Raw genomic sequence first — 26,858 nt, forward strand, 5'->3', positions numbered from 1 at the left:
AAAGATAAAAATATATAAAAATGAGACTTGTACATAATTTGATCCCACAACTGTTGATTGGAATAAAAATACGTTACTTAATGAAATATTTCTTAATTTTGTACTATTTTTTGAGGGGGGGGTCGTATACAACGCATCCCCTTTTATAAATATATTATTTATAATGTTCAATGAGAAGCTCATTTGTCATTTAATGTTAGCTCATAATAAAATCAACCTTTTTGAAGTTTTCGTTAACTAGTATAGTGTGACTTCTGATATTTGAGGTTAAATTAATCGATTAATGTGCCCTCATAAATATAAGAGGATGAAGGTTGAATGCTAAAAACACACAGTTTAAACTACGCTACAACATATTTTAAATCCTCTTAAATTCCGGAACTTCGTCAGTAGTTACAATATTAAGTTATGTTTCTCTTCCTTTTACAGAATCGAATGTCCCATTCGTGATGAATATATTAATTATAAATTAAACATAACACTCTACTATTGCTCAACGTCGCATATTACCCGCATAAGATTTTTTTCTTTCTTTTGTTTGTCATGTGTTGTTGTCCCATTACAGAAAACGTTTCTTCTCTTAATATTCATGTTAATTTAATCATTGTAATCAGAGTGTACAAATTTCAAAACAAATTTGACACTTATATTTCTCATCATTCAGCGGTATTCTGTCAAATTCCTGCAATTCTTTATGATAAAAAAAAGCAACTTGTTTTCAAAAAGATATTGTGACGTCATAGAGAGGCGAAAGGTCCCAAAAGGAGATTCTAGGTTAATTCCCTCCGTTAAATATCCAGTGTGCCATCGGAATATACAAATATTAATTAGTGTCAAGAATTTCAATAGAACAGCTATGTACCAGTCTAGGGACATTCAAACTTATTAAAGTTAAAAAATAAACTGAAAAAAACATGGCTAAAAAAGAAAAGAAAAAAACCCACACAAACAACAGTACACAAAAATAAATTCATAAAAGTGAAGACTGAACATCACGAACCCCACGAAATACTAGGAGTTTCTCATTTTCTCCTGAAGGGTAAAGATCCTGTTCCACATGTGGCACCTGTTTTGTTCATCCCATATAGTAGTTAACAATTCTCTTGTCACAGATGTAAACCCTGTATAAGATGTACTAGGCAGTTAAAGCACAGATAAAAATGTTTGTCCATTTATATTTTTACCAGTTTTACAGGAAACATCAGGTTATTATTTAGGTGAAGTACTGCTGGCGGTGGGTTGCTGCCAACAGTTTCCGTGCAATAGCCTATTAAACATTTAAACAATGCATTTCAATTTTTTTTTAAATATGTTGTTACTGATGACGATTTTCACGTTTACCATTCAGGAGTTATGGTCCTTGATAAATTCTATAAAAGGCACTTTATGTTGTTTCTGCGCAATAACTTATGAACCGTTCAACCAATGCTTTTTAAATTCAATATGTTGTTAGTGAAATGAAGGTCAAGTTCAGTTTTGACGATTTTCACTTTAACCGTTATGGAGTTATTGTCCTTGATACATTTCAAATTGAAATTTATGTCGTTTCCATGTAATATTCGATCAACCGTTGAACGCTTTTCAAATTCCGTATTTTTGTACCGATGAAAAAATGAAAGTCAAATAAAATTAATCACAAATTGATAATTTTCCCTTTTGCTGTTCATGAGTTATGGTTAATAGGCATATAACGTTGTAGGTCAAATAAGTGTGAACGTGCCCGGTTTGCTGTCAATTTGACAGCACTTTTCTTGTAACGGTTATGTCAAATTCATTAGAGATAGCGATATCATGTGCCATGAAAAGAAAACATGTAGCTAACAATGAAGACTAGATTTCTAGCAGATAAAAAAAAAATATGTGTTAGTCTGTGGAACCATATGTTTTCACATATCAGCATTGTCTGGTTTTAAGAGAACGATATTTTGATTTTGAGGGGTACAATGTTTGATATTGGGTGTCTTACAAAATTCAATGACTAAGTTGAAGATTTAATGATATACATAAGGAAAGTCATGCTAAAAAAGGAAACACTTATATATCGACACAGAAGTTCCGCTATAGTCCGTTTTTCCTGGTCCACAATCTCATTTAACACACACCGGTAGAATGGTAACTTCCGAAAATAGCCTACTTAGGACCAAGGATATCCATAAAATAACCACTTATGGTATTGTCGCCTGAATATAAGCTTTCAATATAATGAGGACCATATTAAAAATGGGAATTCAATTCGTCTTTGATAAAGACTTGGCATGCGCAGATGCACAGAAAAATATCACGTGATATGACTTTTTAACCTCCACGTTGAAAAGAAAATATCGCGAAACCCCGGTAATCCTAACTCACATTGTTCGTTGTTTCCGTCGTTCAACAGCCCGTTTCGATTCATTTAGACAAAAATATTCATGCAGTGTGTAACTATGATGTTTTTTATCATATCGACTTTTTTGTTGTTTACTGGAGAATCTTATGGTAAGTCATGATAATTTTGGGACGAAAACAATGTTTACATATGAAGTTAATTGATTAGCTAATATCTTGGATAGTCCCAGCTAATTTACCATATCAATGATATATTTTAAATGTTTCACATGATTTTTTTCACAACGATATACCCGAGACGCGCCATATTTTATAAGTTGAATAACACGGCCAATTACATGTGAATTATAAAATTATTTTAAATTGATATTCTTTAATTATTTTATTCGAAAAATTTTGATCAAGAATGCAAACATATTTCAATATCCGATCTAAAATTAAGTCTACAAACAAGCAATCCTCAGAAATCAAATCAATATTCAAATTTTATCCTAATGTTTGATGCACGGAGAACCAAAATGACAAGCATGGTCACTACACTTCCGAATTGGAGAAGTCAAGGTGTCAACTTTGTTAAACGGAAAACTAAAATGGCAAGCATGGTCACTACACTTCCGAATTGGAGAAGTCAAGGTATCAACTTTGTTAAATGGAAAACCAAACTGACAAGCATGGTCACTACACTTCCGGATAGAAAAAGTAAAGGTGACCATATTTCTATATCCTAGTCGACCCTTGAGTTTTTTGTACACGTACAAATATTTTTTTAGAAAAACATGAAGTTATAGCATGGCTTGATTTCGCAGTAATATATATAGAAATAACGCAGGAGCTTAACATTAGAAGATAATTTTTGTAACGCAAACAGAAGTTAGTCCGGAAGTGAAGCTATGGGTTTTCGATGTACATTTCACAAAACATGTCTAAACAACTTGAAGAATAGTCCCAACAATTTTGCGCTAATAATATTTTGATGTCCTAAATATTTAAAAATCAAAAATGGGTCAAAAACGTTTTAATGAATGTTGAGCATGATTTTAAAACAAGTACAGGGAGAATTTACCATGCAACTTATACCTTGCATAAAACTTACTATATACTTTAGCAATGTATACTTAGTACATTTGACTCTCCGAATCTCTCAGATTTTAAGTATTTAGTTTCACTGCAGGTATCCATCGCTTAAACAAGTAAACAGAACTGGAATCTTTTTAATTGCCATTACATCCTAAAATGTGCAAGTCAAGCCATTTTTGTCTGTATTGCAATATTGAGATTTTATAACTGTCCTCGATTCAACGTAAGCATCGCTATATATTTCATCAATATTAATACCACGCTGAAGTAAGTCCATTATTCATTTTTCATTATACAAAATTCAATAATGAATAATGAAATAGTTGACTATTCACTATCCAATGTTAAGTGATGAATAATGAATAATGAAATAGTTTATGTTTCATTTTTTCAAGTTGAGCGGTGTATAGTGAAGAAAAAAATGAAAAAAAATGACTGTGACACTAAAGCTATATCTCTTTTTTCTAAATTCGTCTTTTCGGTTTCATCTAACAAATATTAAAATTAATATCAGAAAAAAATAAATTAAAAAAAATTAATTTGATTTATTTATCTAGTTTCGGAGGATAAACTAGTGGGTTTTCCTAACTATTTTAAAAAGAAACTCCTTGGTTCAATGTATGGACGACCTGAATACCAAAACATATACATAAAATTTAAAATACTCTACGTTGTCTTTTATTTTTTTCACTGAACCTTCGCTATTCTTTTTCCTCTGATTATGGAATGTACTGCTGCAACCCGTCAGCCCGTATTTATGGAATAATTTATACACCAAATTAAAGCCTGATAGAGGAATAAACTGACTATAAATTATATGTGCCACAATGACTATTAGAGGGATTATGGAGGACTTAATGCCAGAATACGCGTGAAAGTTAAGAAATAGCCAATTTTGAATAATGAAATGGATATTTTGAATAATGGAAAAGACTGCTATGACCCTTTAGCCGTTAATTATAGATATACCTTATACCTCATTCGAAAGCATATTAAGAGGGGAACAAAAGGTCATTGCGACACATATTGATTATAAAACTGTATAGATTAAATCTTCTGATTTTTTTCAGGAATGGAGTGTATACACTGTACAGACTTTGTGGTTGACACTTCTTCTATCCCGTCTAAAGTTAAACAATACCTGGATGGTATTCATACTTATAGAACACCAAAATGTGAAAATGCGCATACTGTGGAAGTGGACAAAGGCGTAACAATGAAAACGTGCAAAAGCGTCCATGGTAATAGTTCTGGAGAAGTCAGTAAATGTGGACGATTGGTAACAACTGTAAAGGTGACGATAAGGCGTGGTGAAATAGGTACTTTGTTATTAGTTTTGATACAACTGTTCAAAATCTTTCCATATGATTTGAATGAAATATACATAATAATTAAGGATAAACGCCTTTTAAGACCATGATCCAAATTGGTCGGCCGAAGTTGCTCCATATAACATATAACACTGATATCACAGGCCACAATCAAGTGGATAATTGGTTATAGATTGATTCTAACATTGACGGTTTCAGCGATGAAAGGCGTTTTTAATTGAGAAAATGTGTTAAAACGGTTGTCCTTGTGATTTGTAAATGATACACCTATGACAAAAGAAAGAGCTTGTCAAAACATACAGTTAAATGGGCACAAGGGAAACAACAGATTTATTGTATTTTTGCAGTTTTCACTTTCCTACTTATTAAAGAGATGTGGTATGTCTGCTAATTCACGGCCCTTGCGTGATAAATTTTAATCCTAGTATCTTTGATGAGTTTATATACGAGGGCAGCTAAACGCTCACCAACCGCTTCTATCTCACTATATATTTTATTAGTTTGTCCAATAGTCGAAAGTTAGGTCAAGGAATTGCCTTAAATAATTGAAAAAAATTTGCCCGGTCAAAATAAAAGTCAGTCATATTCTTTCTATTTTCATTTTATTTTATTATATCAAGTTTTTGCATCATTTGTGTATTGATTTATGTCAGTGACTTAAATAAACCGTTAGCTGCGTCAAATTAAGGTAATATTTCAAAGTTATTAACTTAAAATATATCATATCCGTATCATCCGACTACTTAGTCTATAATGAAATTTCAATGCCTTTTTGATACTGATACTTTTAACTGATATGCATCACTATTTATTGCTTAATTCATATTTTAGTTGTACCTGTTACTTTCCACATCAGAGGATGTTTCAATGTAGAACAATCATTAAATAGAGGATGCTATCCAGAAAAATCTATTCTTAATCAGCAAAGAGAAGGTGTTTTGTTCCTCTTAAAACGGTTTATTAACCGTAACGGCTTGTCTTCATATAGAGTTGGAGAATTGAATGGCGTGCTCTGTGTAAATGGAGCGAACAACACAGACCCATGGAGGTCTTGGAGAAGGAATGCGGCTATGGGACATACTAATAACTGGATGACTTTTTTTGTATGTGCAATGGTTTCATTATTTTTCATATACAAAATATGATCAAAATTGTGAACCTGACAATTTGGATCTAGGATTGGATTTTGTTGTTAAAGGTTCTGAAATATTGATTTAATAAAATTCAAATAAATTCATTTCTTGTTTCAAGTATAATATATAATAATGTCTTGTTTAAACCTTTTTTTGTAACCTTTATATTGCAGTTTTGGCGAGTAAGCAATGACATGAATTTTAAATATTCAGCATAAGGCGTAAGAGAGTAATGCAAATAAATCATTGTAAGGAAATTGGGGATGTGTATTAATAAGCTTGCAATGCAACAACACAGCTTACACACACACATCGTTTTATTCATTTCTAGTCTAAGAGGTCTTTTCAAAACTTTTACATTAATTAAATTTACTATCCCCCCTCTTAGTGGTTTGTATAATTACTATGAACCCGTATTTAAGGAGGAGTGTAGGGATATTCTTTTCGTGATATTTCCATCGATGCAAATCCTTCTCCTCTACGTACGCAATACCACCTTAAACATATACATGCACATTATATGTATTTATTTTGAATATTGAATCATTGAAGATATTGAGTCTTTTGTAATAAGACATTTATTTTTCTTGTAGCACATAATATTTTTGCGAATTTTTACATCCCCGACTCTTAAATGTTAATGTTTTAAGAGCGTACCTGACAAACGTAAATTTATAAAGCGCTTCTGCTGCACGGCACTAATAAAATGTCATTTTCATCTACAGTACATTAGCTCGCTAATGAACTTGTTTCTTGTAGTGGTAATAAAAACCAATACCAAAGCACCAAGAATGAGCAATGACAGTTTATCTACTGTATAATACTCCCATGGGTAAATAAATTGTAAATAATTTAGCTATCAAACTATATTATGGGTAAAAATAACATAATTATATTATGGGTAAAAATAACATAATTACTTTCTTACATGTAACATCGGTTTAACGCAAAGAATTTCTATGCAAGTTTCTTTGAAGAAACTTTGCACTACCATGGACAATTCAACATGTAAAAAGGTTTCTTTTCAAACGACTTCGGAATTTCGTAAGGAAAATGTCAAGAAAAAAACAAAGTGAGTAGAATTATAATAAATTTGTTTGATTAGTTTCAATGAAACAGATAATGGATTCATTGTTTTGAGCATCGCTTCGTAAGTACAATGATAATTATTCATTTAGGTTGTTTAGGGGCCACCTGAAGCTCGCTTTCGGGTACAGGAGATTTTCTCGCGGCTGTGTTGAAGACCCATGTGTTGCCTTGGGCTGTTTTCTGATCTTTGGTCGTGTTGTCTTGTTTACACATTCTATGTTTCCATTCTCAATTTTATATTACAGTATATTGTTGAAAGTACAATTGAATACTTTTGATTTTATTTCATTATCTAATAGCTTTTATACAGAAGATGATGGATGGCCGTTTTACATCCAATGACAAATTAAATGCATATTCAAGACGATGTTAATGCAATATGAATATTAACCACTCCGTTTTGCACAAGAACAGCATTCTGATCCGGGTCCTGTTAGGTCAAAGTACGACTATCAACACGAAACCTGAAATCTAGTAAATCTGCAGCACATTTGAAAGTATTCTCTGGTTTTAAATTTGGACCCCTCAACACCACGTTATTAAAGGTTGTTTCATTTAAGAATTGCTTCTGTTGGGGTGTCTCGTGATGAAACTATTTTTTGGCGCTTCTGGTGTAGTAATCTTAGATTCGAATATTGGCATGGTCAGACAGACTATACATGTAGATGTAATACCCATGAACAGACTATCCTTGTACATTTTGGTAACATTAAACTGCTATCAAACTTATTAAATATTTCTCACGTTCGAAGCCATGTATGCCGCTTTAATTATGTGATAAATTTGAAATTAAAAAGAAATTATCTCTCGCCAATGTTTATAGCTGTTAAAATCCAGTATTTTTATACCAAATCTTTATATAAGACGAAAACAACAATATTTATATAATATATAATTTTTATTACCATGGATTATAGAAAAGCAATAAATATACATTAGAAAGTAACATATCATAAAATAGCACACATATTAACCTCATGTACACATTTAAACTTAAAAGCATAGATTCTATGCGTATACTGTACGGTAATAAATTTAAATTGTTAATAAAGATCAACCTTTATATTAGGGTCATTAGCATTCGGACCCGATGAAAAATCAATTTATGTCTTCAAACGATTTGATTGTACAAATATATCTGTATGTTTGATTTATGGGCTCAGTCAGTGATATACTGTCATAATTATAGTGAAGTACTCTAATATGCCTTTGATTGTTTTATCAGAACCTTAGACACGTTCAAATCAATACTTGAAGTAATCACATGTTGATTTTCGTTTAGTAGATAGCACTTACATTCAAAATATAAATTGTATACCATTTCATTGCCATTTGAAATGAAAAACACAATAAGGTAAGGAACAAATTTGTAGTTGAAGGTTTCTGTTTCACATGTTAAATTTCAGTATAATGGCAGAAATGTGAAATCATACAGTTGCACTTAATTGTAAAAAATCCTTTTAATGGCTTCAAAGTGGAGAATTTTTTTTTTTTTTTTTTAAATTTGACAGAAATAACTGCACCAGTTCCAATTTACTTCTGTATATGATACAATTTTTTTTCTTTTTGGTCTTTTGTTCAATGCAGTTGTTTTCATAATTTTACTATAATTGTATAATATCAGTGGATAATATGGACTACGCATTACATCCTTTAAACAATAGGAAAACAAACCCTGAACACGATTTTTGCTGTAAATCTATAGAACGTGGGTGAGAAACAATACATATATCATCTTCCAAGGCTGATCATACATGAAATATTAATATAAGATATCGTTTGATTTAGAGAAAAATATTACTGTTCAGCTGGTGAGTGGAAATTGGAATTATTTCTGATCTGTTATCAAAGGAAATGAAGACGTAATATATACACTGCTGTTTGATAATTATGTTATCGTCTTTAGAGCCAAGCAAATGAACACGTATAAGTATATATATCGACATCGACTCAAGGTGGTTGTATGTCTTAAAATAATAATTAATGTAATTCAGTCGAATCTCTTTCTACTTAACCGTCTAAATCGAGTATTCGAATCAACCGAGTTCGACTTATCAGTGGTTATTATGCATTGATTGACAGGAATTTCACCGGGACTGAGAAATTTCTCCGACTTATCCGAGTTCTCGTCACAACCGAGTTCGACACGACGAGTTTTGACTGAAAATTGTTAAAACGATTTGATTAATAAAAAACTCTGCCCAACTGATAAGTCGTAATTATTTTCAAAAAATTTAACTATTGTCAAGATTAAAAATCAATTGTGTAGAAAAATTAAATGATTAGAAAGTTGGGATACCTGACGATATGTTTGCAAGGACATTTGAAAGATACATGTAAATTCCATTTGAAATTTTCAGTATCAAAGAAAGTCAAAGTTCAGACTATAAGGTTACTATAATTGATAATGCTTAAAAACTTCAACAGCATTAATAATCGACTGGTCTGCTACCATAATCACTGTTACAAAATCAAGCCTGTTTAACCACTCCGAAGCACCTGAGATCGTCTCAGATTATATTGGGGTTCGTATTGCTCTGTCTTCAGTTTCATATCTTTTGGTTTGCTGATTGCTGTTTGTTTTTTCTTCATTTTAATAAAATTGAGAATGGGAATGGGGAATGTGTCAAAGAGACAACAACCCGACCAAATAAAAAACAACAGCAGAAGGTCACCATCAGGTCTTCAATGTAGCGAGAAATTCCCGCACCCGGAGGCGTCCTTCAGCTGGCCCCTAAACAAATATATACTAGTTCAGTGATAATGAACGCCATACTGATTTCCAAATTGTACACAAGAAACTAAAATTAAAATAACACAAGACTAACAAAGGCCAGAGGCTCCTGACTTGGGACAAGCGCAAAAATGCGGCGGGGTTAAACATGTTTGTGAGATCTCAACCCTCCCCCTATGACTCTAACCAATGTAGAAAAGTAAACGCATAACAATACGCACATTAAAATTCAGTTCAAGAGAAGTCCGAGTCTGATGTCAGAAGATGTAACCAAAGAAAATAAACAAAATGACAATAATACATAAATAACAACAGACTACTAGCAGTTAACTGACATGCCAGCTCCAGACTTCAATTAAACTGACTGAAAGATTTTGATTTCATCATATGAACATCAGTCACAATCCTTCCCGTTGTTTGTTTGCTTGTATTTTGCAATGGAAATGTCAGGTTCACTTTGTCTAATGAAATTTGATTGATCCTTTTTGGAATCTTCCAGCTCATTACAAACTTATTATAAGTTAGATAAGAATGTACACGTCCGATATGGTAATTTGAAGCGAGAAGTGTCGGCGTTATCTGCTTAAAAAAAGTGGTGGTAATCATGGCAACCATTTGAAAATGAATTCAGCAAGTTTGAAAGATGATAACGGATATATGTTCCTAATATCGTCATTAGGTTTTAATATAGAATAGTGTAAATTGCCAGTATACGTTACAAAAGTCACGTGATGTTTGACTGAGTTGGATATGGATTTTTTGTTCGAATTTTCAGCAAACATTTAATTTCGTCTTAGCAGGACTGTGATATATACTATCGCTATGGTTTAAACATACCCAGAGTTAAAATGGGATTAGAAATATGGTTCATCACAGAACTTTTTGAATTCCTGCAGTTAAACTTTGATTAGTTTGATTGTGGGATACATAAATCATCGGGACCATGTTCGGGGGGCACAACAACAATGCTTAACTAAACAACTCGTGCAATAAATATCTGGGAAGATGTTGATGAGTGCCAATGAGACATCTCTCAATCCAAGTCATAATGTGTAAGCATGGGCTCACACTGATCAGCAAGCTATAACGGGAACTAAAAATGATCATTCAAACAGGAAAACATCGTCTACAGTTCTATGAATATTGGTTAAAGCAACCGCGAAGAGACCGTGTCTATTTTATATAGGGGGTTAGTAGGCACGTTTAATTTCAATATACGGTTAGAAGTGGTGTTATTGATATAGAAAGATGTGGTATGAGTGTCAATTAGACAAATCTCCATCCAAGTGACAATTTGTAAAAGTACACCTTTATAGGTCAAGCTACGCCCTTCAACATGGAGCTTTGGCTCACACCGAACAGCAATATATGAAGAGCCGCAAATAAGTGGTGTTATGTCCCCTTTATAAAACCAACACAGTTTTCACGATGTCGAGGGTTATCTGAAAGGTTTCAACAGACGACGAAATAGATGACAAACGATTGAAATAAATGCAGAAAACACATTAAGGGGGCTCGCGGGTTTAAATCATTTGTTTTATTTAATATAAGATTTCGCTTACTTTTTTCTTTAAATGAACTTTATCTCATACCTGATAGAAAAAAGAAAAAAAAAAAGAGGGGTTTGCATCAAAGGGAGATAATTTGGAGATTTTTCAATGATATAAACATTTTAAAAGTCATCTGGGACCAAACCGAATGGATTTTTGGGGTTCATTTTTGTATCATATCATAATGTAATATCTAATAGTGTAATAAATAAAATTTGTTTTAAAAAACAAATGTTTGATTTTTTGCTGAAATTTTGTACCCGCGAGAAAATATCGACCAATGCAAGTAGATTCTTAATATTAAAGACTTAGTCACTTTGATAGGTCACTAGTCCAAATGCCACACGTAAAAATAGTCTGTAAGGTAAATTTGTAACGCACTTGTGTTAGTGTATTAGTGACCTAATACGATTTGTTCCTTGTATGTATATTAGGTCGCTTGCACAAGCGGATGGGTACCAAACCAGGACAAAAAAGTGGGGCGTCCAACTATATGTCCCCTTTCAAATGCATGTTGATCGTCCCAAAAAGGGTCTTAACCCCCGGAAACACCCCCTGGATCCGCCAATGCTGATATACGGATTTACGTCTGACTCAATAGGACAAATATCATATTGCAATCATAATTAACCAAAAGTCATTATTCGTGTTTTTCATTGCTATACATTGTATCATTATATTGAAGTAAATTGTTTTCCCTGGACTACTAAATGTATATCTATGTTTTATTTATGAAAGTGATGTTCTACAGGTCGACAAAAAGGTCTTTAGAGCTTATTTTTGTAATGTTCATGCAACCCTGTCTTAAACAAAAATCTATTCTGTTATATTCTGTTCTATGAAGAAATGGGAGACGTGAGATTTGAATAAAAACTGGTTAAAACCCGCCATATTGTCATGTGACTGTCCGAAACCTCGTCAGCAGCTGCCGTTTGTTATGTCTTGACATATTGAATAGTCACATGTCTATTATAGTTGAAAACGGTATGTTTCCCTCTCCGCGTCTTTACACTGTACATGTATTTGGGCTGCTGTCTCTTATCTCACGTATTTATTCATTCATATATTTGAGGGCAACGAACTATTTTCAGATACAGCCTCCATATATTTACAATAAATAAAACAGAAACTCACAAACCTTATTACCAAAATGCTTCAACAAATAATCAGATGAGAATCGCGAGATGGAGTGAACATCATTTCATATATCGCAGTATGGAAGTTTAAGGGAATTGGCCGTGTTAATTATGAAGTGCGATCATCATGCATGACCTATTCCTAATTGCGTCCAGTTACAAATATCAGATTCATATCAATGAAAGACCGTTTTTTATTAAATTTTCATTTCCTTCAAGCGAACGTATTTTAAGCATAAGAATACTTAAGAATTCAAAATGTATATCATTTTCTTATATTGCCTTGTTCATATAATAAAAACGTCACTTAACATTTCAACTTCATTTTGATTTTTTTTTTATCTTTCCAAACAAACCACCGTGGGAGAACAATGCAATTGAAAGTTTACAAAACTTAATGATATCACAATTCATCTGATATCTAATTTCTGTCACTCAGAAGTGCTTTGTTTGTGTGTATTGTCGTTGAAGTACTTCAAACTGCCTAAGTGGGTGTCACAACAAATGCATACATTTTTGTACACGTGTTTTTGAGGTTATAGTGTCTATAAATTTAATTTTACAAATAGGTATGTAGCTGTACATTTTGTGCATACTAATTCAGTCGCCCCATTGGTTGAATAACAGCGAATAGGGAAAAAAAATCACATTCTTGAACAGTTTTCATAATTTCCAATGGCTATGATTTCCAATGTTTGACTTTTTAGGTTTTTTATACATTTAGAAAATTATTTTACAAAGGTAAGACAAATGAAAGTAATGCTTCTTATGTTCACAGATAAAGTTGATGGTGACAGTTTACAAAAACTTCCAGCTTTATAACTTTCTGACCTCACAGTATGTAAGGCTACGGGCTCGGCGCCGGACATATCGATGACTAAATTATTTAAACACTATTAAAAAAAGAAAACAACTTAAATACTGACCTCCAAGGAAATTTTTAAACGCAATAATAAAAGCCAAAGCTCAAACACATCAAACGAATGGATAACAACCGTCATATTCCTCGCTTGGTGACAGGTCTTTCTTACAACGTTCTAACTATTAGTGATGGGTTGTTTAAATAGCGGCTCCATGTTTTGTTTTGAATACAACATAGTCACAGTCACCTTCACGACACACATCAGTCAACGTGTAAATTCGTTCAAGGGTAAGAGAGGAATTCGAACAATGGACAGTTAGTTCGACTTGTAAATATGTTATTTTGTATTTTGTTGTTTGCCTTTATGTATTTTTCTTTTTGTGTTATTACGTTGTTATAATGTTTTCAAAGTTTAAATATCTGGAATTTTGTATCATTACCTCTTTTTTCAATATGTATTTGAATAAAAAAAAATAGTGCTCTTGCATTTTCCAATCATTTGGCTTCATGTTTAAACGTTTCCGATACACTATCTTATCCCATTGCCAATTTTAAATCAGAATAACTTGATTCAGTCAAATAATTCAGTCTCTCATCGGAATCGATCTTTCTATTTATGTAGCAATCATAAAACAGCGAAATAAAACGAACGAATTACTCGGTTTAGCCGGAGTAGAGGCAATAAGGCCCTTATTTGGCCCAAAAATTACTACAAATTTAAAAGTTATCAGACATATTTTTAAATTACTGAAAACTTGACTAAGGTATAAGGTACTAAGAAAAACAAAACAAATTTGACATCTAACAAGTTACCATGGCAACAAATCATGACTTAATTTGCATATTTTGTAAAATTTTGTGATTTTCCTAATTTTTTCATCAAATTTTAAGTATATTTTAGATTGAAAAAGTATGTGCGCACCCAGGAAACAACTTTATATTTGGTGAGATTATGGCAATAGTTGTTATAAAGTTTCTGTTAAATTGTTTGCTGTTTCTCGGCTGCGCACGATGTTTCCACAATGGAAATAGAGATAGAAAACTGCATAAACTCTGTTTTTTTCTTCGTTTTTGTAAAAATAGTACACATAATGACGTAATTGTGACGTCATCTGAAAAAAATCCTTATTTTTTCATTTATATTTCTTGACCGTATGCATTTCTAAAACTTGGGCCAATTTGAAATAGTTTTCAAACATTTAATTTACTTGGGCCAAACCTTGGCGTTAATGCCCCTACTCCTTTGTATTTTCCCCCACAGAAATACTGGTATATGTATGATATGTATATATTAACGTGCTAACATATTAAATTGTCGTTAAAATCAAATTCTAACATGACGTCCTTCAAACGCTTTGAAAATATGAATATATTTCATGGGCTGTTCCCATTGAACCCCCACGTCATATGTTTTTTAATGAATGAGCGAATCGACGTCATAGAACAATGACGTCAGAATATAAGCAATTTACGGGAAAATACACGCTTGTGAAACGGAAAATCATCACAACAAGGAAACGTTAACAAATGATGCTAAAATCAGTTATATTAGCCGTTTTTGTATACATATGAGACATATAAGTACAATAATAATTAGATTAATCTAAAATTATCTAAATATGTTATTATAAATAGTTTAAGCATCATCATTTATTCAGTTTGCTCCGTTATTTTACGTCAATTTAATAGTGCGTTTATATATTGGAACGGCAAATAATGCCATCACCTAGAGCGCTTCGATCCAAAATAATTGCCGTATTTGTCCTATTAGAATCGAAATAATTCATGGGGGCTTGAATATATCTAGATTTTACCACAAGGGCCAACCCGTGGTAAAATCACGATATATTCAAGCCCCCATGAATTATTTCTTAATTTTAGATTTTCACAACGGTGGTTTGGTTTTTAACTTGTACAAAACTGGAAAAGCAGAATAGATAGATAAGATCATTACATTGGTGGCAATGAATTACATTGATTTCCCAGTTAGATAAAAACCAATAATTTCACATGTGAAATAAACGTGGTAATTTCACTCTCTGACGTCATGCAACAATAGGCGTTGTCAAAAAGACGTCGATAACGCCGAAACAAAACATGCGTAGGAAAAACATATAGTTCCTTACATTTTCTACATTAATTTCATATAAAAAATAAGACAACTTGTGACCGAACGCCGCTACGCTGCGCACTCGTTTAATCAATGCGTCGTTCGGTCACGCGTTGTCTTATTTTTTTATATTCAAATACGGCGTTTAGTTATACAATAATTGTTTTGACATCGATACCGAGGAAGGATATCTGTTATCCGACATTTCTATAATTGACCGTTTCATACTCTAAAGGACTAAAAATGGCAAAAATGAAAATACACGATTACCATTGGTTGAATTTCAATTGTTTTGGTCTTTTTTTTTATTTTACAAATTACGACCATGATGACTATATTTTTGAAAATATTTCACAGAATGCATAAACGGTGAATTGATAAAATTATTTACTAATTCCATAATTTTAATTATCGTGTTGTTTTTGTACACTTTTTATGCGAATGTGTAATTTGGTTATTAAGAACCGTATATTGGTTTTCATAACGATCCATAATGTATGCCCTTGTAAGAAAGATCGTTGACTTATATCTGTTAATATTAACATTATATCTTATTTAGTAATACGAATCAGAAAGGATACTAGTTATAATTTTACAATTAAATATTTGCGATGTTCATATAATTTACAAACACCGTCTCTTTTTGTTATACTAAACCGGGTATTATTAAAGTTACAGTTTACGTCACTACGCTCTAAATCAAAGGCAACCTGAAGGACAACGGCTAGAGTTTATAATATTTCGTTCTAATCCATAAATATTTAACTGCAGGAATAAAAACAGCATATATATTATATACGTTTACACAACATTGACATTACGATATATATGATTTTTTTTACTCTTCAACTTCATTTTCAATTTTTCATATTCAAAGTTATTTTCGGTGTGTTGATTATACAGTGGTCAAATGATCACGATAAACAAAATGTGCAAAACTTGAGAAATTCAATCTTCCATGTGTATAGCACATGATTTATTCAATCAGTTACATTTGGGAAACAAATATATACATTTGTATGTAATATCCAAAAATTTGTAAATACGTACATTTGATACGTAAAATATTTTTTCTTTGTTTATTTGTGTATAAAAACAAAAACTCTTTTATTGTGAATAAAGAGTAATATTTGTGTAATAGAGAATAAGACAATTCTGATGTTTAGCCATCCTTTTTTTCATGAGTTATTTCTACATTATATATGTTCAAAATTAACTACATAAAAATAGTAAGCAAACACATACTCTCAGGTACCATCACCCTTTTTAAAAAAATAACATCATGAAAAAATGAACCAATTATGTGTTCCTCTCCTAGCTTAGCTTCAAAGGTTTATTCCTTGAATGCCAACAACCTTTGTTCTACCGACAATTTACCTGTAAAATTATGTTGGCGTTCAAGAAATAGGTGCAAGTAGTTATCACAACAAAAGTGCATGCTTATTAAAACAATCATACTAATTAAACAAGGTAAATTCAGGTAAAAAAAATCATATTTTGCTGCTCCTGCTTGAACAAATATGGATTCTCTTCAAACTTTCAAACTTTATTAATCAAACTCAGACGCAGTAACTGCGCTACAGGAGCATCACATATGTATAGTATATTATAATTTCAGATGACAGAATGAGTATAGAAATTATCTTACATGTATATATTAAACTATATGATTTCAAGTTATTTGAACTTATACAAATGTATTACATATACAAAGTAAATATAGGTAGTAGCATTACCGTATATATATTATAATTATTAACACATATTTCAAAGGTAATACACAAGTTCATGCTTCAACTTTGTTTTGAGTGTACTCGATTCGGTTACAGTACGTCACACCACCACGTGCAAGTAGAGTGTTGTGTTATGGAATGTAAATAAATATGTCATCCGAGTACTAGATCATGAGAGTACTAGATCGTGAAGTAATGTGACTTAAAATGAAACTTTCAAAAGTGTTGCATCAAAAAGTCAGGACTGTAAGGATTTCAGTTTTCACAAATTCTACAATAGACTGTTGGAAGTTGTTTTTGTTCTCTCAATATTTCTAAAGTTGTGTGTGCTGTGATATCCCACCATATTTCTGATTAAATATCTTGAAGCTTTGAATATGTGTTAGATTACCATTTTGTTTATTTCAGTTTGTTCCGGATATTTTTCTTGGTTATACCAGAGACATATAATGTATTATATATGTCTCTGATTGTACAACTGAAATCTTCTTATAATTTATATTAAATAATAAAATATTTAAATTGATATGGAACTAAACAAATCTCTTATATCCCTTTGTTATGCTAAGTTCACACGTAATTCGAATTTGATTCGCATTAACTAATTCGAATTAGTTTAATTCGCATTCGAAACGTTTAATGTCCTGACGTCAATTAAAATTCGAATTACAATGCGCGTCAAATTCGCTTTACTGTGCAAACGATGGGCGTATTGCATTTCCGCTAATTTTTCAAAGTCCCATTACTACGTTTCCGCAAATTTAAAATATACGTTTCCGCAATTTGTATTTATTACTTTTCCGCAAGTTTACCTGGTAAATTATAAAGATTTGAATGTAAATATATATGATAAATTATTTATTTTTTATTTTTTGATAATGAAAATGTTCTGATCTCAGTATAGCTACAATTTGACTAGATATAACTACTGACTCGGGTAAGGATGAGTTAAACTTCATCTTTGGTTTGGCTTACTTGCCAACTGACATGATTGAAGTGCCATTGAAGAATGCTTTGTTGAATTAATTGCCGATGCTCCATCTGACGATACATGCATGAGGTCTGCCGATTATATATTGGATTTTATATAGATGGCAATTGAGATTTCCACCAACCATTTGGGCAACACCCCTTACCACGAGGAAAAGAGAACAACGAATGGTGTCGAGTCTTTTCGTGCCTACCACAACGAGCATTTTTACGCTAGCCATCCTACCATATTTGTCTTTGTCGATGTGTTATTGAAACTGAAGATAACATCTTACATAAAGATGAGAACTCTAACTGTAAAAGCAAGGAGATGATGGACTTCCTGAACAAAATACAAAATTTGTAAATGGTAAATGTGCTACTATGGACTTTGTACGACGTGTTGGCTACAAATATTCTGCAAGAATTGACTTATGATCTCATATATCAAGATATTTTTTAACATACGTTTTCATACATTTTAATGATGTATTTTACTTACATGTTTATGATGACCTTTAACGTAATAAATATTTATTTTTTTATTATAGCTTTGCTTTCGATCAATAAGTATTCCTTAATTATTTGCGGAAAAGTGATAATTTATTTTTTCCGGAATAATTACTTTTTTTCCGGAAAAGTAAGATATTTATTTGCGGAAACGTAAACTTTTTTTTCCGGAAACGTCATCTTTTTTTCGCGGAAAAGTAATGCCAATTTGCGGAAACGTAAAACGCCGCAAACGATGTTTACATTTAACTCGTATTAACAAAAACGTATTTCTAATTCGAATTGGGTAATTCAATTCGAATTAAATGTCCGTGTGGCATTAGTTTGAAATAATTGTATTAAACTAAAATTTAATTAAATATTTTAATATTTTTTATGTTATTTACATATATTCATTTAAAACATATTTTTTTTTTAAAAAGGAATAAAACGTTTTAATTTTCTTTATTTCTTTAAATTTATAATAATTTTACCCCTAAAATCTTCTATTTTTCCCTACGAGAAAGTGATAAAATGTTGCATTTCTATAAAGTTCATTCATTATTTTTAACACTTAAATACTTATAAAAACACCTATTGTTATTATATAAACATCTATTGAAATATTTTTGTTGGCATTCAAGGAATAGGTACTATATAAAATGTTGGCATTCGAGGAAGACACCGCTTCAAAATGTATCAAAAATCAGCTGGGCCCAGTTTCACGAAGCTGTCTTACGACTAAGACATGTCTTAGGATGGTCTAACGACATATCTTAGTCCTAAGTGGGTTTCACAAAGTGGTCCTAAATTAGGACTTCTCTTAAAGTTGGTCATAAAGTTAGGACAACGCGAGAGGTGTCTTATGATGGTCTTAGGATAGTTATACGTTTATTTAAATAAATTACACTCTTTTTTTATATTAATTTTGAAAAAAAATATCTTATTATCAACTTATTATCTATTCTCCTATTCCTGCTTATAACGTTATCTTTCTAGATTGACGGATTATCATGATTTGTCAACAATGAAAATTCGATGTATTGATATCAAGATTGCACGATTTTATCCCTTAACCTTATATAACCAATAAAGTCGAAATTGAATTCAACTCACTTGTACCAACAAATGTCATCATTTTATATTCCTTTTTTCCTAATTTTGCATTCAAAATTTCATATTCATATTGATGTATTGTTTCAAGATAATTTATATATAAATTTCTTTTATTTTTTACATTTATATTTATTTTGCAAATTATGTCATTATATTAATCAATACGTTTAGAATAATTTATGGTAAGACATACTATTAAATATTACATGATTTTTTTCCGTAAATCATATTTATATTTGAAAATTTAAGAACTTGCGACAGGTTTAGGATGTCTTAGCTAAGATCATCCTAAGACAGCTTCGAGACGAGGTCTGAGATATGTCCTAGGATAGTCATAAGAGGATCATTAGACATGTCCTAAGATATATCTTATGACATGTCTTAGGATAGCTTCGTGAAACCGGCCCCAGATGTGTCATAATCATTTAGTAATTGATTAGTGTCTCTTCAATGCGCGTCTTGAACGTGAAACAAAAATGAATAAACAACACTTCTAATGATCAGGTTGACACAGTTAATAATCCTAGCTATTGGGAAATCATAGAACTCCTTTTGTCATATAAAATACTGTCAAACATCCAGTCATACTATCTACACTGTGTCCACAAATTACACAAAAAAAAGTTTTTAAAGATATTTAGATATTTGTTATCACAGGCATTGTATATTTGTAAAGTATGATAAATCCTTGCAGGCATGTCTATAGATTTTTTTCAGTTTCATACATGGTTGACAAATTAAACCTTTATTAATTGTGCATCTGTTCCAAGTTAATTACATGTAGGAGTTTGAAATTTAGGGGAATTGTCTTTGGTTGGTATCCGTCATAATACATTTTGGTGTGTTAGTAGTTCTGCACATAAACCATGACTTTTGGCTTCTCGTTTATGACTCGCTTTTTGCTTACTTTTTAAGCTTAACTGTTTGTTGTGGGTGTTGTTCCTTGTTGAAGGCCGTATGAAGACCTATACAATGTATTTGCATACTTTTAAAAAACAGTACGTCATTTGGTCTCTGGTGGATAATCGTGTCATTGGCCATTATACCAAATCTAATGATTATGTTCATTAAATTTGATTAATATTTCAGGAAGATGGAAAAACAAGGAAAAGTCTCGTGTGCAGCTCGAGATCGTCTGCTTGGAAGAACGCACGTTGAAGAAGATATTTTAGATTGGGTAAAGAAATTACGAAAAGTGGAAGACAACAGGTAATAAAGGCACCCAATTTAAAAAGTAAAATCACAAAAATACTGAACTTAGAGGAAAATCAATTTGGAAAATCCATAATCACATGGCGAAATCAAATAACAAAACGCATGAAAAACGAATGGCCAAGAACTGTCATATTAAACGATACAAATTGCGAATTTGACATTAATACTGAACTGTTATGTAGGGCATTACTATATCTATATACTAGTATCATTTAAGGAAACTTTTCTATATGAGAATAAATTTTCCAACAATTCTTCCGAGTTTCTGGAGTAGGACAGTATCTTCAGAAGACATTAGCCAAATAAATTGTGATTTAATATCTAAACCACTAAAATTTTTAAACCGTTGTTTTATTTCATTTAGAAAGTTGAAACGAATATTTGAAAGTTTGTGGCACTAAAGCAGTAATTAAATTTCATCCTCAACCTCAGTACCACACAATTTACAGATACGTTCTGCCACTGTCAGATTTTTGTACCTTCCCCTTTCAATCTCTAAATCGTCAGCACTGATACGGAATTTCGTTAAGTAATTTTTATAGCTAAAATTTTCCTGCAAAAGGGGTATTTTTCTCAGCAAAATCTGCTTTTAAAAAGTCTATAAGTTCTAAGCGTGTAACCATATAGTGTATTGTCTCTGAAATCATTATTAAGCTCAGTTATTCGAGCCAGAGATGTATGTCAAATTTTACAGAAATCTGTGACATAGCCCATTTACTGTAACTTGACCTTAAATCATATTTTGATTGCATCTTTTCGCACATGATAAGGGAGCTACCATTTGATTTTTATGGGGGGGGGGAGGCTAGGATGAAAAATTTTGTCCTGCATTTTTTTTAGCTGTAATCTCTGTCCTGCCTTTTTATTTTTCACTCTGTTCGGTCCTGCCTTTTTTTTAGTTTATCCTGACTTTTTTTTACCTAAATTGTCGTCCTGACTTTTTTTTTTGCAAGTGTCTCATCCTGCCTTTTTTTTTTACTCAGAACTCCTGTCCTGCCTATTTTTTTCAAATTTCCTCCTAGCCCCTCCCCCCCCCCCCCCCCCCATAAAAATCAAATGGTAGCTCCCTAAGCAAGAACATATCACCGTTTAATCAAGGATGGAGTATGATGTTAGTTAGATAATGACATAAACACTTTGACACACAGTAATGGTCCGTTTACATGTTGATGCAATGGAAAACATGTATTATATATAAGTGGACATACACCTACACAGTCTATGTACCGTGACGGAAAATAAGACATATGTTTACTTTACGTTTATTCAAGATCACAAATTATAATAAATCGTGATCACAGATCTGGGGCCTGTTTATCGAAACTATCCTAAGTTCCGTCCTAAGAATTTCTTAGGACAGCATTTAGGATAAAGTTAGGACCGACTTACGACACGTCTCAGCATGCACATCGAAGCAATCTTAGGAATATCTCAGCTAGGATGTCCTAACCGATGTCCTAAGTATTGGCGGAAAAGAAAATACAAATTAGAAATATAAAAAAAATAAAACATGATATCACATTTTATCAATATATATTTTTTTTAATGTAGTTATCTAGAAACTAGTTATTAATGTTACATTAAAGATAATAAATTATTATTGTAAAATATTTAAACATTTAAACTGTATAAAAACAAAACATAAGACAAAAATAATGATTACGTTTTATTTTAAAAAAAAATAAGAAACTAATTGTAAACAAGATATATAATCGGTAAAAATCATTACATGTTTTTGAGTGAGTTGAATTCGAAGTGTCAAGGTTTCAATATTTAACAGTTCAAAGGCAAATCTCGTGCATTTTTCATAAACATACGGCGAATTTCAACTATTTTACTAATGCTAAAAACAATAATACGTATGAAAACGAATAAAACACGAGATTGAATATATCCTAAAGTTAGGACCATCCTAAGACCATCTTAAGACACCTAAATTGGTATCCTAAAGTTAGGACAATTCCTAGGAATTTCCTAAATTGAGAGATGGTTGATAAACCCATTTATGACCCTGATGTGTCATAAGTTGGTCTTAGGATACGTCCTAATCCTAAGAGAGCTTCGATAAACAGGCCCCTGGTAAAATTGTATCAGTCCTAAGGATTAATTTATTCAGAAACAAAAATATTTTGTGTTTCTTCAACTTTGTACTTGTTATGCTTTATAACTGTTTTGATCTGAGCGTCACTGATGAGTCTTATTTAGACGAAACGCGCGTCTGGCGAATTAAATTTTAATCCTGGTACCTTTGATAACTTTTTACTAGGTTGTTTTCCTCCGTAAAACAATTAGTATGCCCTCGGAATATACAAATATTGTCAAGAATTTCAATAACGGCCGGGAAACAGACTATTTTTTTTACTGACGTTGGGCACGATATTGGTGTCACGTAACGTCGTATGTTAAAGTCATCAAAGTCAAGTACTATTAGCGTGTTGTAATATTGCCTTTCAGTATACACGGTGTATATTCATAACGCTTCCTTTCCGATAGAATCGGCGTTTTTGCTTCCTTTCCGAGTCAGAAAACGCGTCCTTTCCGATACTGTACACAGAAAAAGATTACAACGTTGTATGGTAGGTGTTCTTTTATGCCAATTTATCAATGAAATACTAATATTTTTGAAAGAATTGATAGGTGACGGAACAAAGTACATAAACAAGAACCTAAAATAAGATTTGCTAATGTCTACAATCGATTACAAAAAGCATACGGGTTTACACTACAACAGCGTCGACGAGTACAACAAGTTTATCAAAAATAAAAGTAACGATTGCAAGAGCATTTGACCGTTTATCACAAGTTACAATTAATAAGACTATAATATAAGTTTGGAGATTTCATTTTGTATATATTATATGATTTCAAACACTTTCCTTCATGCAAAAACTGTTGTTTTTGTTAACATCGACCAAAACTCTTCCTTTCAGAGTTTGGAAACGCTTCCTTTCAGAGTGTGGACACGCTCTTTGAGATAAAGTTACTAGGAAACGCATCCTTTCAGATAAATTAAAAACTGTGACTGTGGATTTATGCAACTCTGTTTAAACGGTTTCAGAGGCGGATTAAGGGAGGGGGCTAGGACCCGCTCCCACCCTTTTTGGAAAAAAATTCGGTTGCTTATATAGGGAGTCACTGAAGCGTGACTGGATGGGCCCCCTCTTAGGTCAGTCAGTGGGCCCCCACTTAAGAAAATTTCTGGATCCGACACTGGTTTTGCTGTCCCGGGGCTTATACAATTCAAAACGATAGATCTCATATATAAGCATTGATCATCATTGTGTTGCAAAAACATTTGTTGAAATTATGCAACAAAATTAGATCTGTGTAAATTTTAATTCATAAATTTTGATTTTCCCCGACTTCATTGCTTAATAAATTATATAAACAAACCTCATGTGAATTGTCTTGTCTGTCAACTCAGGATTTAAAAAATTGCGTCTAATCAACATATTTTCAATTTGTACAAAAGCGACGTGATAACACCCACGCAAAACATTTGACGTTCTAAGATGATTACAAATCCTGAGACATTGATGGCATTGAAATTCCGTATTTCATAATGTCTTTTTTTAAATTCACGATTAGATAATCAGTGCGTCCCTGTTAATAATCAACCCTTAATGTTGATAACACACATTATTGATAATTCATTAATCTAAAGTAATACAAAATGAACTCCATAATAAATTCTTTTTTTTTTAATAATTGATATCGATTTTTTTCTACTTTTACTGACACTGATGCATATCATTTTAAAGAAATCTAGAGATACGGTTTAAGATAAATTATATAGAAAAACTAATCCACATTGACCGATACATTCCAGTAGATTCTTTGGATGCGACGGGGAATGGTACTTGCAATAATTGAGAGTGCACTTGAGCAAAATCGTTTTCAAGACTAGAAATGTCCATTTTCTTAACAAAGTAATAATAAAAATATGCTTCGCCGAGCGCAGCTGAATACGACCACAGAGGGCAAACCCTGAACAGTTCGGAGACGAATATGATCAATATTCAAACTTGAAACAAGTCTGAATTTGGACTGTAATTAAAGATTTCTTGCTGTTGTGCAATACTCTGTGTTGTTGCGCGGCACTTAGTTAATCTCGTACCATATACCGGTACACATTATTATCAAAATATATTGTGAAAAAAAAATTCCAAATATAAAATCCATATAAAAGTAATCAAGCACAAAATTGAGAATTGCAAATGGGGAATGTGTCAAAGAGACAACAACCCAGTCATAGAACAGACAACAGCAGAAGGTCACCAATAGGTCTTCAATTCAGCGAGAAACTCCCGCTCTCGGATGCGTTCTTCGGTTGGCCCCTAAACAAATATATATAATAGTTCAGTGATAATAATGGACGTCATACTAAACTCAAAATTATACACAAAAAAAACTAAAATAAAAAATCATACAAGACTGAAAAGGCCAGATGCTCCTGACTTAGAACAGGCGAAAAAATGCGGCGGGCGAAACTTGGTTTTTGAGATCTCAACCCTATTTGCGAGAATTTTCTAAGTCCAAGAACCATAACTCTGCAAAAAAAAATAATCATCAGACCAAAACTAAATTTTAACTTGACCTATAACTCTTAATGGCTAAGGTAGCAATACACAGTTAGGAAAAAAACTTAAAATTGACACTCATAATTTTTAAACACCCCCTTTCCCCTCCTGTCTAACAAAGAAGGCTTTATATGTGTGTTATGCATGTATATACTTGTAGAAAGAGAATCTTCCATAGATTTGATTTCTAATGGTCATAAGGGTGAAATATAATCCCTTTTGGGTGTAACCATGGCAACAATCTGCATTTCTTAGATACAAAATATAGCAAAAAAGGGGGTGAACATGTCACAAAAGTCTCCAAAATTTGGTCTAAAGGAAAATTTCAATGAATTACAGTGATACCTTTCCTGAATCCATAGGTTTATATCTATCAAGTGGTCCAAAAAAAATCATATGTCTTCCTGCTCGTTTTTCCATAAAATTGAATTGAAAAGATCGAGCGCAAAATCTTTGTTGATAAACACTACAATAATTTATGGACCTATGAACGGTACGGATAGGAAAATACGGACTGTCAATCATTGAAATGGCCTATAAAACATGTTAAAATCAATCTAAATGTTCATATAAACCCACTAAGAAGGCTATATTATTCTTCAATTACCTAAAAATCAATTTTATTGTACAAAAACTTTCATATTTAAAAAATTCACAGGGGCCATAATGCGAAACTAAACTTCTAACTGTGTATTGCTACCTTAAGGATTAACATTTTTTTTCCCAATTCCACTTTAAATGGATTTCTGTTTTCTACTAGTTAAAACGAGCATTTTCGCCTGCTAGTTTTGAAAATCGGTTCAGAAATAAATATTTTATGAAGGTTAGCAGTTGACACTGAAATGCAACAAAAAAGTGATTTTATGAAACATGCCATGTCAAAGTGCATTTTCTCCTTTTTTTAGTCAATTTTCTAAAACTATACCTTCTAAGCCTGTCTTTCCTTGTTTAAAAACCTAAATTAACCTTAACAGTAGACAACTTTTACAAGTTAAAGCTATTTTAAAGCTCTAGAATGTCAATTTTGTTGTGTATTACCATACCAAGGCCTTGGTTAAAATTTAGTCAATACTGAATTTATTTATAACAGCGGGGAAAAAATTGGGCTTAATTCATGCTAAATTGTGACTTTATACTTGCTAAAATAATAAATTTCATTTAGTCGCATGAAAAAATATAAAGCGTTCCCTTCTAAGGTTTCTACATAACGCGCAATCTTCTTTTCCAAGGGGTAGCCAATAAAGTATCAATTAATAACGGAACCAAGTCTATGTGTCAAAATGTCTATATTGGTTGCTAAGGACAATAAACAACAAAACTAACATACATTGTCATACTAAAGGTTGTTTCTTCCTTAGAATTGTATCTATAACCTAAATATCAATAGTTTTGTGGTATGTTTGTCTGAA

At 32.1% G+C, this 26,858-nt stretch overlaps 2 protein-coding genes across 4 annotated transcripts in view; both read left to right on the forward strand.

The window, feature by feature from the left end:
* The first annotated feature begins 2,304 nt into the window (after positions 1–2,304).
* On the forward strand, positions 2,305–5,970 carry LOC134693220 (uncharacterized). 2 transcript variants are annotated; one of them, XM_063553961.1, is made up of 3 exons: positions 2,305–2,475; positions 4,473–4,721; positions 5,565–5,970. In XM_063553961.1, the coding sequence occupies exons 1-3, from the start codon at positions 2,409–2,411 to the stop codon at positions 5,876–5,878; spliced, it is 630 nt and encodes a 209-aa protein (XP_063410031.1). In that variant the 5' UTR covers positions 2,305–2,408; the 3' UTR covers positions 5,879–5,970. The 2 variants fall into 2 exon arrangements, with proteins under 2 accessions (XP_063410031.1, XP_063410032.1); XM_063553962.1 differs by lacking the exon at positions 2,305–2,475 and adding an exon at positions 2,961–3,030.
* Positions 5,971–6,843: 873 nt separating this feature from the next.
* LOC134693426 (uncharacterized) overlaps positions 6,844–26,858 on the forward strand; it is a 72,777-nt gene continuing 52,762 nt past the window's right edge. For both annotated transcript variants that reach the window (XM_063554241.1, XM_063554242.1), the window contains exons 1-2: positions 6,844–6,938; positions 20,744–20,863. In XM_063554241.1, coding sequence (XP_063410311.1) covers positions 6,859–6,938; positions 20,744–20,863 — 200 coding nt within the window. In that variant the 5' untranslated portion in view covers positions 6,844–6,858. The remainder of the gene's footprint in view (positions 6,939–20,743; positions 20,864–26,858) is intronic.

Source organism: Mytilus trossulus, chromosome 12 (genome assembly GCF_036588685.1).
Source record: "Mytilus trossulus isolate FHL-02 chromosome 12, PNRI_Mtr1.1.1.hap1, whole genome shotgun sequence".
In the NCBI taxonomy this organism is placed as follows: domain Eukaryota; kingdom Metazoa; phylum Mollusca; class Bivalvia; order Mytilida; family Mytilidae; genus Mytilus; species Mytilus trossulus.